The sequence below is a fragment of the Diceros bicornis genome, chromosome 41, assembly GCF_020826845.1.
Source record: "Diceros bicornis minor isolate mBicDic1 chromosome 41, mDicBic1.mat.cur, whole genome shotgun sequence".
NCBI classification, from domain to species: domain Eukaryota; kingdom Metazoa; phylum Chordata; class Mammalia; order Perissodactyla; family Rhinocerotidae; genus Diceros; species Diceros bicornis.
In genome coordinates this window covers 6829358-6845326 of record NC_080780.1, presented here as the reverse complement: position 1 = coordinate 6845326, position 15969 = coordinate 6829358, and the positions used below count along the sequence as shown (strand labels likewise).

Genomic DNA, 15969 nt, shown 5'->3' with positions numbered 1-15969 from the left:
ATCTTCTTCCCACACTCTGAGATGTCCCAGCCTGTCCTACGTGACCACTCTTAGATCTTCCCCCCAGCCGGGCTTGCAGAGCTCCTGGCCCCAAAACAGAGGTGTCCTTGCTCATCCTCTCCTCCTCCTGATGCCCCAAGTGGCCTCACTGCTGTCCTGGCTTCAGGCACCCCTGCAGGGCTGGGCGACTGAGGAGACATGAGATCTGGGGGATGACAGAGCCATGCTTGGCTGGAGGGGACGGGTGGTACAGGAGAGTGAGGAGGGGGCGGCAGTAAGACCAGCTGGAGAAACCTTGAAAATCAGGCCTTTTTTGGAGCAGTTTTAGGAAAACCAGTCTTCTAACACAAAGAGATGGGGCCTCAGGCATGGCTCCTTCACTGACAAGCGGCCGCTGGCCAGAATTTAAAACACAGTGTTGTTTTTAGAAACTTCATTTGCTGTGGCAAAAGGAGGGTGCTGGGGCCTCCACTGGTGGGGCTGGCTTCCCTTGCACCCAAGTGACCGCTCCATCTCCCACAGGTGACCCACTGGCATAGCCCCTACTTCTTCGCCTACTTTCCCACAGCCAGCTCATACCCGGCCATGCTTGCGGACATGCTGTGCGGGGCCATCGGCTGCATCGGCTTCTCTTGGGTGAGTGTTGGGGTGATCCTGGGGGGTCCTGGTAGTGGTGGGGTCTGGCCATGGGGATGTGGCATCTGTACTCATAGGACGTGAGCAGGTGACAGTGCCACCTGTGTGAGGGGAGAAGGATTCAGCCCTGGAGAGGGTGCCTCATAAAGGAATAGAAATTTGGAACACAGGGAAATAGGGAGAGTCTTTTCTGGAAAGGTATCAAAAACCAAAAGCCAATTCTGCACAGCAGTGCTTTTTCAGAGGGACTTGGTATGAATTAAAATTACAGTCCAGGCTGGAGTTTCTGCAGCCCATGCCTGGGCATCTGCATTTCTATCAAGCAGCCCAGAGGATTTTGGTATAATCTGCAGAGAAACACAGCTGCCTATGTCCCATCCCATCTGTTCTCAGGCAGGGCTACTGCCCCGAGAGAGGCTCCAGCCCATCAGAAGTGCCAAGAGATGCAAAGCAGGCAGCTCGACAAATGGCGCCAGCTCCTGCGTGCACACCGCCAGCCCAGTTCCACCTTATCTGGGGATAAAATGCCTAGAAAGGTCTCTGCTGAGAAGGGCAGGCTGGGCTGACTCTGCCTTGTGGCTCACTGCTCCCAGCACAGTGCTACAGGGAAGCTTCCTGCCTTCCCAAACGCAGAGTGCTCAGAAGTAGAGCTGCTGCCCACTGTGGCAGGGTCCCCGGGCTGCCCACACTGTGGGGACTTCTTCAAAAGCCAAGATCTGATCCAGAGTGTCCACCTGCTTGTGCCTTGGGGCTGAGTGGACTCATGGGTGTTGACTCATGCTGAATATGGGCTTAGGCATATAAAGGAGATGTTGGGTTAGGAATGCACAGCACTGAGCAGCAGGACCCAGCAGAGCTGACCACTGCCCCCTGCACTGTGCCTCCTGCTCACTCTTCTTTAGGCTAGGGTGTCAGCAGCTCCAAGGGGAAGGGTTGGAGGGGTCCTCGCCGGTTTCCTGCTGCAGATGTCTGAGCTGCTCCTCTGTCAGGTGCCCCGAGGCCTCCCTCTCCACTGGGAGACAGAAAGGGCATAACAAATGTGTCCTTGGTGACCTCCCTTTGTCTCTGCTGGGCACACCCCTTCTAAAGGACATTTTCTTTCATTGGATACTGCAACAGATTTTGTTTAGCTCTGCTGGTCCAGAGCTGTCCTGTCCCTTCAGGGTGACTTGGCATCTATCCTACTGTGTCTATTCTTTTTGAGGACAGTCTGATATCTCTGGGGCCTTGGAAGGCTACCTCGCTGTCTCTAGGCTGCCCTGGCCGAGACTTGGGTCCCTAACAGCGAGTGCAGGTTCCTATGCCTGGAATACAACCCTCTGGATGGGACTGACTAGCAGGAGAAAGTGCTGCTTGTTCTCACGAGCAGTGTGTCATGAGCTGTGTGCACGAGGAGGCAGAGAGCACTCCCGAGCACCACAGTGAGATCCACAGGGAGGTGGAGGCTCAGTCCATCTTCAGGTGGGGCCCAAGGCCAACATGCCTCCCCCTGTGCAATGAGAGGGGAGAGTCTGCAGAGCACCATCTTGAGAGCCTAAAAAGCAAGGTCCATGATCCATGACCTGCCAAGCGGCTCCCAGAGGATTCAAGCGGCCCAAAGCCCACGTCCTCAGTCTAGTCTTATTCCATTCACTTGTGACTATGGAGGAAGGTCCACCAGTAAGCCTTTCTAGATCCTTCTGTAAATAAACAAATGGCTAAATGAGCCAGCAGACAGTGCCAGTGTAGCACAGCACAGTGGAAAAGTTTATTATTACAGGCTATGCCTTCCTTCCCAACCATTCTCGCTTGAGTCTTGGTCAAGGAGCATATGTTTGAAACTTGTTTCAGGCATTTGAATAGCATCTGAGATTGGGCAATTTTAATCTGGGGTTCCGTGGAAGATTAAACCCTGTTGCTGCTCTCAAAATTCTGCAAGACCTGGCCCCTTGCTCTGGCACCAGCCCCTAGAGAATTGGAGTGGAGAAGGGTGGAGAGAAGAGGGTGACATCTCCAGAGACCCAAGTCTGTGGGTGGAGGACACGAGGTCACCAAGAGAGGCGTGCAAACCCTTGCATCCAGTGAGCACATCGCGTCCTGTGGCTGACATGGGATCTGGGAGTGTGGTTCCCCCTGTTCTCCAAGTGCGGGAAAGAGGAGGGATCTTCTGTGTGCCAAGCTCTCAGCACCACATCTGCCCAGAGAGGCCCTCAGTAATGCCTTAGAGCTGCTGGGAGGGAGGGGTCCTGCTGCCGTGCCCCAGCTGGGGGTCCAGTCTCCGCCGCTGGACCGGGGAACTCTGTGATGGAAAAGTACACCATCACATTAATTCCACCCAGGGATAGGCCTTTTGAAAATGTTTAAAACCTTTTGTTAAATTGATAAAATCTAAGTGACAGAAGTAACAAAGTTATCCTCTTTGTCATACCCCTTTGTAACAAGCTGACAGGAAGCTGAGGGCAGCTGCCCTGTGGGTAATTCCTTTCCTCCCTCCCACGACAGGCTGCAAGCCCGGCGTGCACAGAGCTGGAGACAGTGATGATGGACTGGCTTGGGAAGATGCTGCAGCTGCCAGAGGCGTTTTTGGCTGAGAAAGCTGGAGAAGGCGGTGGAGTGATCCAGGTGAGGCATGAGGCTGGGGGAGTCCAGCTTTCTGGGATGCATGGGTTCCACATAGGGACCACCGCTGTAGGTGGGAAAAGAGGCCCTTGTGCTTCTTGTTGCATCCTCACATCTCTTCCGGAGAATAAGCGGAGATGAGCTGTTAGGAGAACTCTGGATCTGGATTTGGATGCCGGTGCCGCCTCTCACTCACCCTATTTACGGTAGGTAGAGCAGTGGTTATCACTTAGCAGGTGCGTAGTAATAAAAACAACTGACATTTGTGTTGTGTTCCCTGTGTCCAGCCACCATGCCTGAGTGCTTTTCAGGCTTTAACTCATTTAATTCTCCCAACAACATTCTGAATTAGGGGCTATTTTAATACCCCGATTGGACAGGTGAGGAAACTGAGGCACAGAGCAGTCAGGTAACTTGCCCATAGGTTCCCAGCTGATAAGTTCTAGAGCTGGGGTCTGAGCCCACATCTCTCTGATTGCAGAGCCACGATCTTCACCACCAGTCAGGGACGTCCTCAGTAATAGTCGCAGCTGTGACCATGTGTTTTGAAGGCTTCTAGAAAGTGCTCCATCTATGGGAACCAATAGTTCACCTAGAGATGCTGCCTTTTCCAATTTAATTCATTCTTTTCACTTGACATGTACCGTTGACAGCAACCATCAGGGGACATGACAGACACAAATGACAGTCACAGTGGAGCATCTGTTCCACCAGGGTCTGCAGGACAAATTCCACTAGGAAGACGGGTTTTGTGCTTTTTGTTATTTCTAGCGTGGAAGATGCACTCTGTTGAGCCCACCACCCTCCCTGATATTTTTCTCATGTCAAGTAAACGATACTAATGTTGGGAAAGCAGTGTTAACTTCGGGGAAAAAAAGGATTTCCTTTTTCAGATAGCAACTTCTCAAAGGCTGTGAGAATTCATTAAGGCAGCTATTATTCTGCCCATTCCACTGATGAGAACACCGAGGCATGAATGCCTTTGTATGTGATCACCTGGCAGGGCCAAACTAAACTAGGAAGCAAGCTCCCAATTTCCAGTCCTGAGACTGCTCAACCAGACCAGGATTTTTAAACTCCCATGTGTCAGTTTTCTGTTGCTGCTGTAACAGATTTTGTGGCTTAAAAAATACAAACTGGGCCGGCCCCGTGGTGTAGCCGTTAAGTGCGCACGCTCCACTGCTGGCGGCCCAGGTTCAGATCCCGGGTGTGCACCGATGCACCACTTGTCAGGCCATGCCGTGGCGGCGTCCCATATAAAGTGGAGGAAGATGGGCATGGATGTTAGCCCAGGGCCAGTCTTCCTCGGCAAAAAAAGAGGAGCATTGGCAGATGTTAGCACAGGGCTGATCTTCCTCGCAAAAACAAAAAAACAAAACACAAACTTATTGTCCTACAGTTCTGTAGGTCAGGAGTCTGACAGGGGTCTTATTGGGCTAAAATCAAGGTTGACACCTTGGAGGATCCAGGCAAGAATCTTCCCTTGCCTTTTCTAGTTTCTAGAAGCTTCCCACATTCCTTGGCCATGACCTCCTCCTACATCTTCAAAGCCAGCAGTGTTCCTCTCTCTTCCCCTTCTTTCATAGTCACTTCTCCCTCTGACTATAGACGAGAAAGGTTCTCCTCCTTTAAGGACCCATGTGATTAGATTGGGTCCATCCATATAATCCAAAATGATCTCCCCATGTCAGTGTCAAGGTTCTTAACTTCATGTCAGTTCAGCAAGGTCCCTTTTCCCACGTAAGGTGAATATTCACAGGTTCCAGGATGAAGACATGGACATCTCTGGGGGCCCTTATTGTGCCGCCCACATGCAATATGTGTCAGAGCCGTGGAGGGAGTCCCAGACTCCACCCCTAGAGATGCAGACTTGACAGGTGTTGGGGGGCCCAGGAATATGCATTCTAATGTGTGCCTCAGGTCTTTCTGACGTAGAGAACCCAGACCCACTTTGATAACCAGGCCATGTGCCATGACTGACGGCTGACTTCTCTGTGGGCAGCAGGCCAAGGTCACTAGGCTCAGACCATTCCCTCTGTCCTCTCCTGCCTCACAGTCTTTGGTTATCACACTTTCTATCCTACATCAGTGATTCTGAGTGGGGAGCTGATGAAAATGAAACGTTAGCCATGTTGTAAGCAAAGCTTCAATATGATACTGTGAACCGGACTTAAACACAGCAGCAAATGCCAAATATTTCAGCTCCCTTGGACGGTTTTCCTCTTGTCAGAGGTCATGCAGCCCGGCCAACCTCCTTGGCAAAGACCACACACAAAGAGAAGATGTCCACGCGCCCTTCTGGCCTTGAGGAGGGAGGCTGCTGCACAGGGTCCTCCACATCCCCGTCAGCTGCACCTCATGTTGGTGGAGGTCGGGCAGCTTTCCAATCTCCAGTACACTTGTCCTGACTCTCCAGGGATGCCACTGGCATCCTTCTGTGGTGAAGAGCAGAGCCGGCTGTTGACAGAAGAGAAAGCAGTAACAGTGAGGCAGAAGGAGAGGGTGCTGGGGGCTGGGGGCGCTTTGGTTTTGAATTCTGTTTGACTTGATTCCAGGCCTGGAGGTGACTTAACACTTCAACAGCCTAGATGCTTGCAGCAGACTCACTTTGCCTTTGTAATTCCACACATGTTACTAAGATCAACTTTTTTCATTTGTTCCATTCTTTTGACCCCACCTCCCAGCGTTTGTAAACCCTATTAATCCGAGACTCAGCATTTCTTCACCCGGGACGTTTTTCTTCTCCGACACCTTAGTTATAGTTCATGGGCCACTTCTGCTCTGTTTCTCAGGAGCTTCAATTATCCACAGTTTGGGTACCCCTTCCATAATTTCTAGCTTTATTTTGTTATTTTCCCCTTTCTTGTCACTTTCTATATTTTGGAGGAATTTCTCGTGGTTTTCTTTACATCGTTTAGTTTTCCACACTGCCAATTTATTGCCTTCAATGTCAATTTTGGTTCTGTTGTTCCACTTAAAAAAAAGTATTGTCCCCTTTCTACTTGTGAAAACTGGGTGTCCATTTTAAAAATAGAAAATACTCAGGAACTTTTTGGGGCATACTTCCTCCCAGTATTATTTCAATACCTCCGAGTGTGTGTGTGTGTGTGTGTAAACAAAATTGGGATAATACAATACACACACACAGATTTTCTGTTTGGTGTTTTAGTTACTGTTTATTGTGAGCATTTCCCATTCGAATATTCTTTGAGAATATCATTATTTCATGATTTCTATGATATGTCACAATTTATGTAAATAATATATGAGATACTTCTGCTGTATTGATTCTTCTCTCTTATAAATAATATTTCAGAGGACACTTAGGATGAGGTGCAACAATCTAAGGTCATCAGCCTCCTTCTGGAGCTCTCCTAGTTGAGTCCATATTCACCATTCATGCTCCACCAAAAATCAAAACAAAACAAAAATAAAAAGAGAGTGTTTCTAGGTCATCAGATCTTACAACTCAAACAGTTTCAACATTCAGTTCTTTTCAGCAGCCCAAGATGATTCCTCTAATTTGATACTTCTCAAAAATCTTACAAATACCCCGTAGTCTAAGATGTGTCTATTATAATAATAGTTACTTTTCATTGAATGCCTACTCTGAGCTAGGCTCTGTGTTGGCTTATTTCTTGTGCTTTATGTTATCATTTTTCAGCCTCCAAATATGGATGAGGATTGATTGCATTATTGACAATCTTTTCTGTAGATGAGGAAACTGAGGCCCCGAAAGGTCGTGTATCACGCCCAAGAGCACAAGCTAGTTAGAGGCAAAGCCAGCACAAATGCAAATGGGACATATGAGCGTTACACCAGCTCACCCCTGACCGTTTGCATGGGTTAGAGTCTCCAGAGGTGTGCATACTGCCACGAGTTCAATCTTTCAGTTATCTTTTCTTTAAAGACAATCCCATTTTCCAGAGACAACGGAAGGCCTAGCATTTGGTTGGGAATAATCCTGGCACCTCTCGGCCCAGGATTCAACACAGACCCCCTTGGAGCCCAATCCATTCAGTGTGCTGGATGGAGGCAGGCAATGTGTCTGTGTTAGCAGTAGAAGACCTGCCCTCCCCGGCTGACAAGGCTGATTATCCATAATTTTCAAGGCCCCAGAGAGCACCCAAGCTTGGTGACAGCTGTGGGGCCCTAGCTGGACACTGAGCGCCTCAGAGCTGTAATCGAAGCTGCCAGGCATTGGCTCAGTGACGGGCATCTGAGTTAAATGGCAAATCAGCCTCTGAGCTGGACAAACAGGGCCGCAAAAATGGTCTCTTAATTGGGTTTGAAAGCTCTCCTGGAAGAAAAGCCAATTTCCTGCTGTCTGTGGGGTGACACTTGAAAAACCCAGATGAAAGGACATGTCTGCTCACAGCATCAGCAGCCCAGCGTCAGCCCCACCAGCGCTTCCTTCTGCCTCTTAGCAGGCTTGCCATGGCAACGTTTGTCTGCTGCTATACAGCAAAGGTATCATTATGCTCTCTTAGCACAAGAGCAGTCACCCCCTACTCCTCCCTCCCTAAGATCTGCTTCCAACAAACGGCCGAGAAACCCGCTTGTCTTCCGGCTCCCGTCGGCCAAACCATGCTGTCGGCCTCGGAGCTGCTGTGTTCTCGATGCTCCACTGACAATTTCTTTCATTGGGCATTTTTTTTTTTAAATCGCCTTGTTGCCTGAAGGAGGTGAGTTTTCTGTCAGGATGTGGACAGAGCCCAAAGGAAAACCCATAGTGACTTGGCATGGTGACTGAAAGCCTTCAGTTAGAATGTGGTTCAGAGAATGAAAGTTTTGAGGGTACTGTGAGTTCTAAGGTCTCAGACAGGGGTTTAGAGAAGGGGCCACAATGCCATGTGACTGTTTGGGTGGGAACATGGACTCTGGTCCCAGGAGCTGTGCCTTTCAATAAGCGTTTCACGTTCCATTTCCGTTGAGAACGAATGGGGCGATTGACAGATCCATGATACCAGAGGTGGGCTAACGGGAGGACAGCGGCCATGCGGGAGGGAGGAGTGTGAAATCCAGTGCCTGCCCTCGCGGAGCTTGGGTTTCACGGGATAGCTGAGTTAGCTTTGCCAGCCCAATTTCTTTAACCATATCCAAAGCCATTTGGTCTAAAACCATATCTAAAAGCATTACTAATGAAAATATGACTTGAATAAATGTAAAACCCATTTGAGAGGCTGAATTAAGACTATATACATGTGTATTTGTGTCTATGCGTTAAAGCTACAGAACTATGGGTAAATGCATTTATCTTTAAATTTCCCGTCTTTCCAAAGGATGTGAGTTGGCTTAAAAGAATAAGTAAAGGCATTAAAATGGCAAAATAAAATAGGATGTCAGGATCAATGAAGGGAGAATAGAATGTTAATGAGAGAGGTTGACCTCTCTAGTTATTTTATTGTGTATTTCTCTGTAAACCTCTAAAATCTTATAAATCTCTTTCTCATAGTCAACAAAAAGCTACCCTCTTTTATTTTTTCTCTCTAATGTTAATACTGTTCAGTTCACGGGTTTCTTCAAGGATTCACTTGACTCGGTGATCATGAGTGGGGAGAATGGGGGAAGGGAGGCCCCACCAGCCTGAAGAGACGGATTTGGGCTCACTCCTCGCCATGCCACTCACTAGCCGCTGACTTGGGGCAAGTTAGTTAACTTCTCTGAGCATCAGTTTTCCACCTGAAGAAGACAAAATTTAAAAACAGGATTATTTTGCAAATTAAATGGGATAACATGGTGGGTGCTGAATTCATGCTCTTTTTCACCCACTCCCAACCTCAGAGGAGTGAAGTTTGCACTATTCTGTACTACTTTGCCAAAATAAGTTGTTGACATTAGTTGTATTCGTTTTCCAGGGCTGCCATAACAAAATACTACAGACTAGGGGGCTTAAACAACAGATAGTTATTCTCTCACAGTTCCGGAAGCTGGAAGTCTGAGATCAAGGTGGCAGCAGGGTTGGTTTCCTGTAGGCCTCTCTTCTTGGTGTATAGACGGCTGTCTCCTCACTGTGTCCTTGCGTGAACTCTCCTCTGTGTACAGGCACGTTTGAGTCCTCATCTCCTCTCCTTACACGGACACCAGCCAGAGTAGATTAGGGCCAACTCTGAAGACCTCATTTTAACTTAATGTTCTCTTTAAAGATCTTATCTCCAAAAACAGTCACATTCTGAGGTAATGGGGGTTAGGACTTCAACATATGAGATTTGCGAGGACACAATTCGGCTTATAACATTAGTGATTGAGGGAAATCCTCCAAGGCAATTTCTGAGTCTTGAGGAAAAAGCACTCCATTTATAAACAAATACAAATTTCTCTGTCCAAGTTGCTATGCGTGCAGAGCTGGGCTTAGATGCTGGTACCCTGGGATCCATCTCCTCCTCCAATAGACATAGGAGTAGCACCTCCTAGGCCAGACTGTAAGGATTGCGTGGGAAAATGCCTGCGAAGCAGGTCTCACCATACCTGGTACCTGCTAAGTGCTCAGAAATGCTGGCTATTCTGTTACTTGAAATAGACAAAACAATGTTGAAATAATAAGAGCTAAAAGGTGGGAGCCACAGGTTTCCGATGTTTCCTGTGCATAAGAGAACGAACTTTGCAATTTCAGATTCATCGTTTAAGAAAAATATGGAGACCCAATAATACGTCTCCCAACAGTTTAGATACTGATTCCTTTGCTGCACTCTGAAGCTCATTTCAACCTTTTCTTTGACTTAGGGAAGTGCCAGTGAAGCCACTCTGGTGGCCTTGCTGGCCGCTCGGACTAAAGTGACCCGACGCCTGCAGGCTGCCTCTCCAGGGCTGACACAAGCCGCCATCGTGGAGAAGTTGGTGGCCTACTCCTCGGATCAAGTGAGTGTGTTGGCTGTGTGTGTTGTCCTGAAGCCCCACCGAGCCTCCAAGATCCAAATGTTTTGTTTCATGTCAAATCAAAACACAATAAAACTATGCAGCCTCATTTCAAATCCAGGAACAGTTCCTCTGATATCACTAAGACGTCTATAGACCCCTGTACTAAAGAGAAGGAAGGTGTGGGTTGCAGGTGAGGACTTAGTAAATCAAGTTGAAAAGAAAATAACTGTGCTGCAAGATTGCCATGCCTGGCTCTGCTGCCAGTCCCACCTGCTCTGGCTTACAATGAGGTCTGCTAGGCTACCTCCAGAGTGGCGTGGTCGAGACCTTGGACATGGGGCTCAAAGACCTGGGGTCATAGCCCAGCTCTCTGGCAAATCATGTAAATTCTCTGAGGCTTTTTTTTTTTACCATCAAACAGGGACAAAAGCCCCTGTGTTGCTGCTCAGCCAGCTGGTGGCTGAAGTAAGACAAAGGAAACGGAGGTGATTAGTAAGATTTAGAGAGCTCTGCAAGTAGGAGCATCTGGTAGGATTCCATTGACCGGCCCACTCGAAAAAGGTTAAAAAACAAAAAGAATTGCGTGAGAAGGAGCAGAAGGAAAGAGAACTGAGCAGCATGCAGAAAGTAACTCCATGGGGGAAATTATAGTCAAGAGGGCACAAAAAAGTGTACAGTGTACCACGCTCAAGAGTCTGGATTCCACGAGGAATAGCTGATTCAGCTTTGCTGACTTATTCATCTTTAATGAATTTCTTAAGCCAGGCATTTCAACTGTGACAGCTTTGTCCTAGTTAATAAAGATAGATACGTAGCCTGAAATAAATAGAGTGCTTATATTTCGATGCTTAATCAGGAGGATTATATCTCTCTGTGTGTATTCTAACTCCATGCATTAGTGCTACCTACACATGAAGAAAATTATTCATTTATATTTATACTTCCTTGGTTCCCAGAAGGACATGAGGAGACTTAAAAAAATGCACCTGTCAGTACTCAATAAATATATGTTGAGATAAGTTGCTATGAATGTTAGAATGTAGCCTTTCCAGAGGGCGGTTCTGTGAGGGAATCTAGCCCCAGAGAAAATGATTTGTGATGTTTTCTCGATTCTCCCAAGAAGGGTGTCTGGCTAGTAGCATTCTAGGTGCACAGGAGTTAGGTGAATTCATTATACCCAGTGCGTGGCCTTGGGCTCCAGGGCGTAATTCTTCTGTGGTTCTCCAGTACGGTTCCCCAGGAGCGGGCCTGACGCAGGGCCTTAGGTGTTCGCCATTCGTTGAGAGGTGCTCTCTGGGGAAACCTGTAGGAGTTAGGGAAGCAGGATGAGGCAGGGAAGGAGCAAGCAAGGATGTGGTCTCTGGGAAAGTCCAGTTGTAGCCTGGTGCATGGGGGCTCCACTGCTGCATGAACCACCACAGAACTGCCCCTCCTCGTGGCAAGGAGCCCGCCTTTCATACATCTGCACAGTCAGTCCTGTGGGGGTGGGGGAGTGGCAGGGTACAGAAGGCAGCTCTCCAGAGAAGGGGGCAGCTGGGAGCCATGATCAGCCAACATTCACTGCAACTGGGGGTGGACACCCAGGCCACACCAAGCGGGCCTGGACAAGACACAAAAGGCTTCTATTCCAGGAGGCAGGTGCACGTGAAGAGAACCATCTCTCATGGACAATCTAAAACACCAGTGGCTTTAGTGACAGCCCCCGTTGTCACTGCTCCCCAGGCCCCTGTCCATTGCCACACCAGCCCTCCTGAGACTTCTTACCTCTGATTGCCTCATCCTGAGTCAAATCTACATTTCAGGCCGGCGTTAACCCCAGGAAGCATAGGGTCAAGGTGTTGGCTGTAAATTTATAACCTGACCATCTCAGTCCTCATCTGAAGTTGAAGACAATGCACAAAGTTCATGAAGAGAACAGCTTCCTGGAGTTGTCATAAGTTTCATAGGTGATTCTAGAGCCTCACACGAGAAGAGGAAGAATAGCTTATTAAGTGCCCTCTACACCAGGCACCCTACCAGGGCTTCACGTTGTTATCATTTTTACAGCTAAGCTTTGCCGTGAACATTGGTTATTGTCTCATGGTGCACATGAGGCCGTGGAGGTTCACTGTGCTAGCCTGCTGGGGTCACAGGGAAAGGGCCGGAGTCTGCCCAGGCCTGCACGGCTCCAAAGCCTGCACTTCCTGCTAGGCCCGCCCCCTCAGCCGGAGGTTGACCATTGGGAGCTGCACCGCAGCAGCAGCAGTGAGACCCCAGGACAGGGTCAATCATAAGACAGTGATGGTGGGGGCTGGCCCAGTGGCTTAGCGGTTAAGTGCGCATGCTCCACTACTGGCAGCCTGGGTTCGGATCCCGGGCATGCACCGACGCACTGCTTCTCCGGCCATGCTGAGGCCGCGTCCCACATACAGCAACTAGAAAGATGTGCGACTATGACATACAACTATCTACTGGGGCTTTGGGGGGAAAAAAAAGGAAGAGGATTGGCAATAGATGTTAGCTCAGAGCAGGTCTTCCTCAGCAAAAAAAAAAAAAAAAGAGGAAGATTAGCACGGATGTTAGCTCAGGGCTGATCTTCCCCACAAAACAAAAACAAAAACAAAAAAAGACAGTGATGGTGGGGGCTGCAGGGCAGAGGGTGGTGACTTCAGTAAGAGTTGGCTCTCCTGGGAGTCCCTGAGAGAGGACGGGTCTGCCATCCAGTGCTGGTGCCATGTCTTGGCTTCCTTTCTGCACACACTGTTTACTGAGCATCTGTTTGCCGAGCTTGGCCGCCACGCTCGCTGCCCAGGGCCCGCAGGGAGAGGCGGGGCCCGGATATGAAGGCAGCTGTTCTAGCTCCACTTCTGGGGTGTGCTTTCCAAGATCTCACTGCTTGCTCTAGAGTCAAACCAGGGAATGAAAAACGTCACCAACATTAACCCAGCACTTTGCCTTCTAAGTGTCTGATTCATTAAACTGAAAAGCAAGATTCCGCGTGACCTGAAACAACTCCAGGAACGACGGTGCAGGGAGATGGAGGAAAGGAGAGTACTTCTGCCTCCGTCAGGAGTGAAAGGAGCTCCCTGCAGAGCCAGGGGCTTATAGCTACATGTGGAGCTCGCCCATGCGAATCTAACTATGCTGCTTTCTTTCCAGGCACACTCTTCGGTGGAAAGAGCCGGATTAATTGGGGGAGTGAAATTGAAAGCGATCCCTTCAGATGGCAAGTTTGCCATGCGTGCTTCTGCCCTGCAGGAGGCCCTGGAGAGAGACAAGGCTGCTGGCTTGATTCCTTTTTTTGTAAGTTCAATAGCACTTGCTGCACATGGAGCCGTGGGAGTATCTGAGCCCGGCCTGGGGTGGGATCAGGGGTGCCAGGGCCACTTTCCAGGCTGCTTGGTGGTCACAGGCCAGGTGGTACGTACACTGTTAGCCTTCCTCAAGGAGAGGAAGGCTGCAGGAAGACTCCATTTATTTTCCCTTTCGCTTGCGTTAATCTCAGAAAGAAGGAGGCAGAGAACCCCAGCCTGGAGGATTCTGCTCCCTGTTAAAAGTGGCACCATACGATGGCCCCTTGACAGCCCTTTGTGCCTTGAGGAGTGTATGGACGAATGAACTGTGTTAAGAATAAAAGAAGGCCTCGCCGCCTAGACCCGTGTTCTCAGTAGATGCTGACTAGTCATGTTTTTTTTTTTTTTTTGCTGAGGAAGATTGGCCCTGGGATAACATCTGTGCCCATCTTCCTCTACTTTATATGGGACGCTGCCACAGCATGGCCTGACAAGCAGTGCGTCAGTCCGCACCCGGGATCCGAACCTGTGAACCCGGGGCTGCCACAGCGGAGCAAGCGAGCTTAACCACTACGCCACTGGGCTGGCCCCAAGACTTGTCATTTGTGAGACGTGTGTTGCAAGCAAGCAGTAACTAATTATAAAATATCTAACTAGCCAGATAGCAGCTGATTTTCTCGTGCACAGAGAGGCATTTTCCAGTGGGGAAGGAATAGCTGGCATTGTAGCTAGGACCGGGCCTTGTCATACCCAGTGTGGCCATGGCAACGCGTGGTGCCTGGGACTGATGCTTCCTGTGTGAGGGCAATTAAAAGGTGTGATCGCAGACCAGCCCCGGGCTCACCTGCTGCACTTTGTAGTCACCTGAGGAGCTGTGAAAAAATACTGATGCCCAGGCCCTGTTCCAGTTTAATTTTACCAGAATTTCTAGGGATGGAGCCAGGCTGGAAACGTTTCACAGCAACTTCAAGATCCTCATATGCATCCAGGGTTGAGAAACACTGCCCAGGTGGACACCCTTCAGTATCTGGGCATTTCCTAGTTGTTAGAGCATTCTAGGTTTGAGAGACTTTATGGACCACATGTTAATAACATCCACTGCATTTACTTATAAGTAATCTTTGAGACAAGCTTTTTTCCTCCAAAAAATTGTTTTGGTCAATTCACATTAACTACCACTTGTTGAATATCTAACGCGTGACTGGGGAAGGCATGGACGGTACTATTTTGTACAAAATTTGATCCAGATTCAAGGTGTCCCCACAGGAATCAAGACCGTAAACAAATAACTGTCACGCATGAGGATCAACAAGCTTCAGAGGTCGCACGTAGAATGGCTGATGGCCGAGTCATTTTGGCGGGTGAGGCAGGCGTCAGCCAGCGGATCCAGGCTGAGCTGTCACCTTCCCCAACGTCTGTCTTAGTCACCCCACACTGCTTCTTTTTCTCGATTGCGTGTGTTACCGCCTGACACACGTATTTATTTTTACGTTTGTTTGCTGTCTTCCTCCTCCTGTCAGAGTGGGAGCTACGTGAGGGAGGGTCGGTTTAATCACAGCTCTATTCTCAGCTCCTGGAGCCTCTGCCTGACACTTAGCGGGGCTCAATAAACGTTTGTCAAATAAATAAAGATTTGGAAGGAAGATCATTCCAGGTAGAGGGAAAGGTTACCCTTATAATTTCCACACATAATTTCACCACAATGTGGAAGGATTCTATTTAAACGAGGTAAAATTTTTTGGACCTATACCACCAATATTAAGACTCACTAGACTGGCCTGTCTAGGGAAAAAGAAATATGTTGAAACACACTCTTTTAGATTGAAGAATGAAGGCAATGGAGGAAACATCATATGAAATGATGAGAAGACTTTATTTTATAAAAATTACAAAACTCGTAAACAAGATTAAAAGACAAATGCTGGCAATTAAATACAGTGTATATTATAAAGTAAATCTTAAAAAGAAGGCTTATAAATCAATAAGCAAAAAGGCAAAGTTCCGCTGGGAAAACAGACAAAATATATAAATAGTTGGTTCCAAATTCAATCACAAAAAAACAGTAAGAACATAAAACCAATTCCAACCCTCCAATAACCAAAGAAGTGCAAATTAGTCCCTGAGAGAGGTATGTTAAACCCTCATACTGTGGGTGTAGGTATGTCCGTTTCTTCTTTTATATCTGTCGAGTTTCATTTAACATACTTTGAAGGTTAGTGACCGGGTGCGTGGGGATTTAGAATTGTTATTTCTTCCTGGTGAATGATCCGTTGGCCGTTAGGAAATGCGTTGTCTCTAACAATGCTTCTTTAACTGACTTACCTATAATTACACTAGTGTTCTATTGGTTAGTGTTCACATGATGCATTTTTCCATTCTTTTACTTTCAACCTTATTGTTCTCTTATATTTAAGGTGTGTCTCTTGTAAGTGGCATATGGTTGTTGCTGTTTTTTTTCCTACTATTTGTGTATAAATCCCTCATGATAGTTGTTCTCTATTTTGTCCGTTTACACTGAAGGTAATTATTGATCCATTAAATGTGTATCTACCATCTTACTATTTGTTTTCTCTCCGGCCCACCTCTTATATGATTGTTTTTTCTC

The 15969-nt window shown here is 48.0% G+C and overlaps 1 protein-coding gene across 1 annotated transcript in view; it reads left to right on the top strand.

Annotated features, from left to right (window-relative positions):
- The window catches only part of DDC (dopa decarboxylase), an 83681-nt gene that overhangs the window by 3067 nt on the left and 64645 nt on the right, over positions 1–15969 (top strand). Inside the window, exons 2-5 of the mRNA XM_058534798.1 lie at positions 523–636; positions 3118–3237; positions 9958–10092; positions 13231–13374. Of these exons, the coding sequence (XP_058390781.1) occupies positions 523–636; positions 3118–3237; positions 9958–10092; positions 13231–13374 (513 nt within the window). The remainder of the gene's footprint in view (positions 1–522; positions 637–3117; positions 3238–9957; positions 10093–13230; positions 13375–15969) is intronic.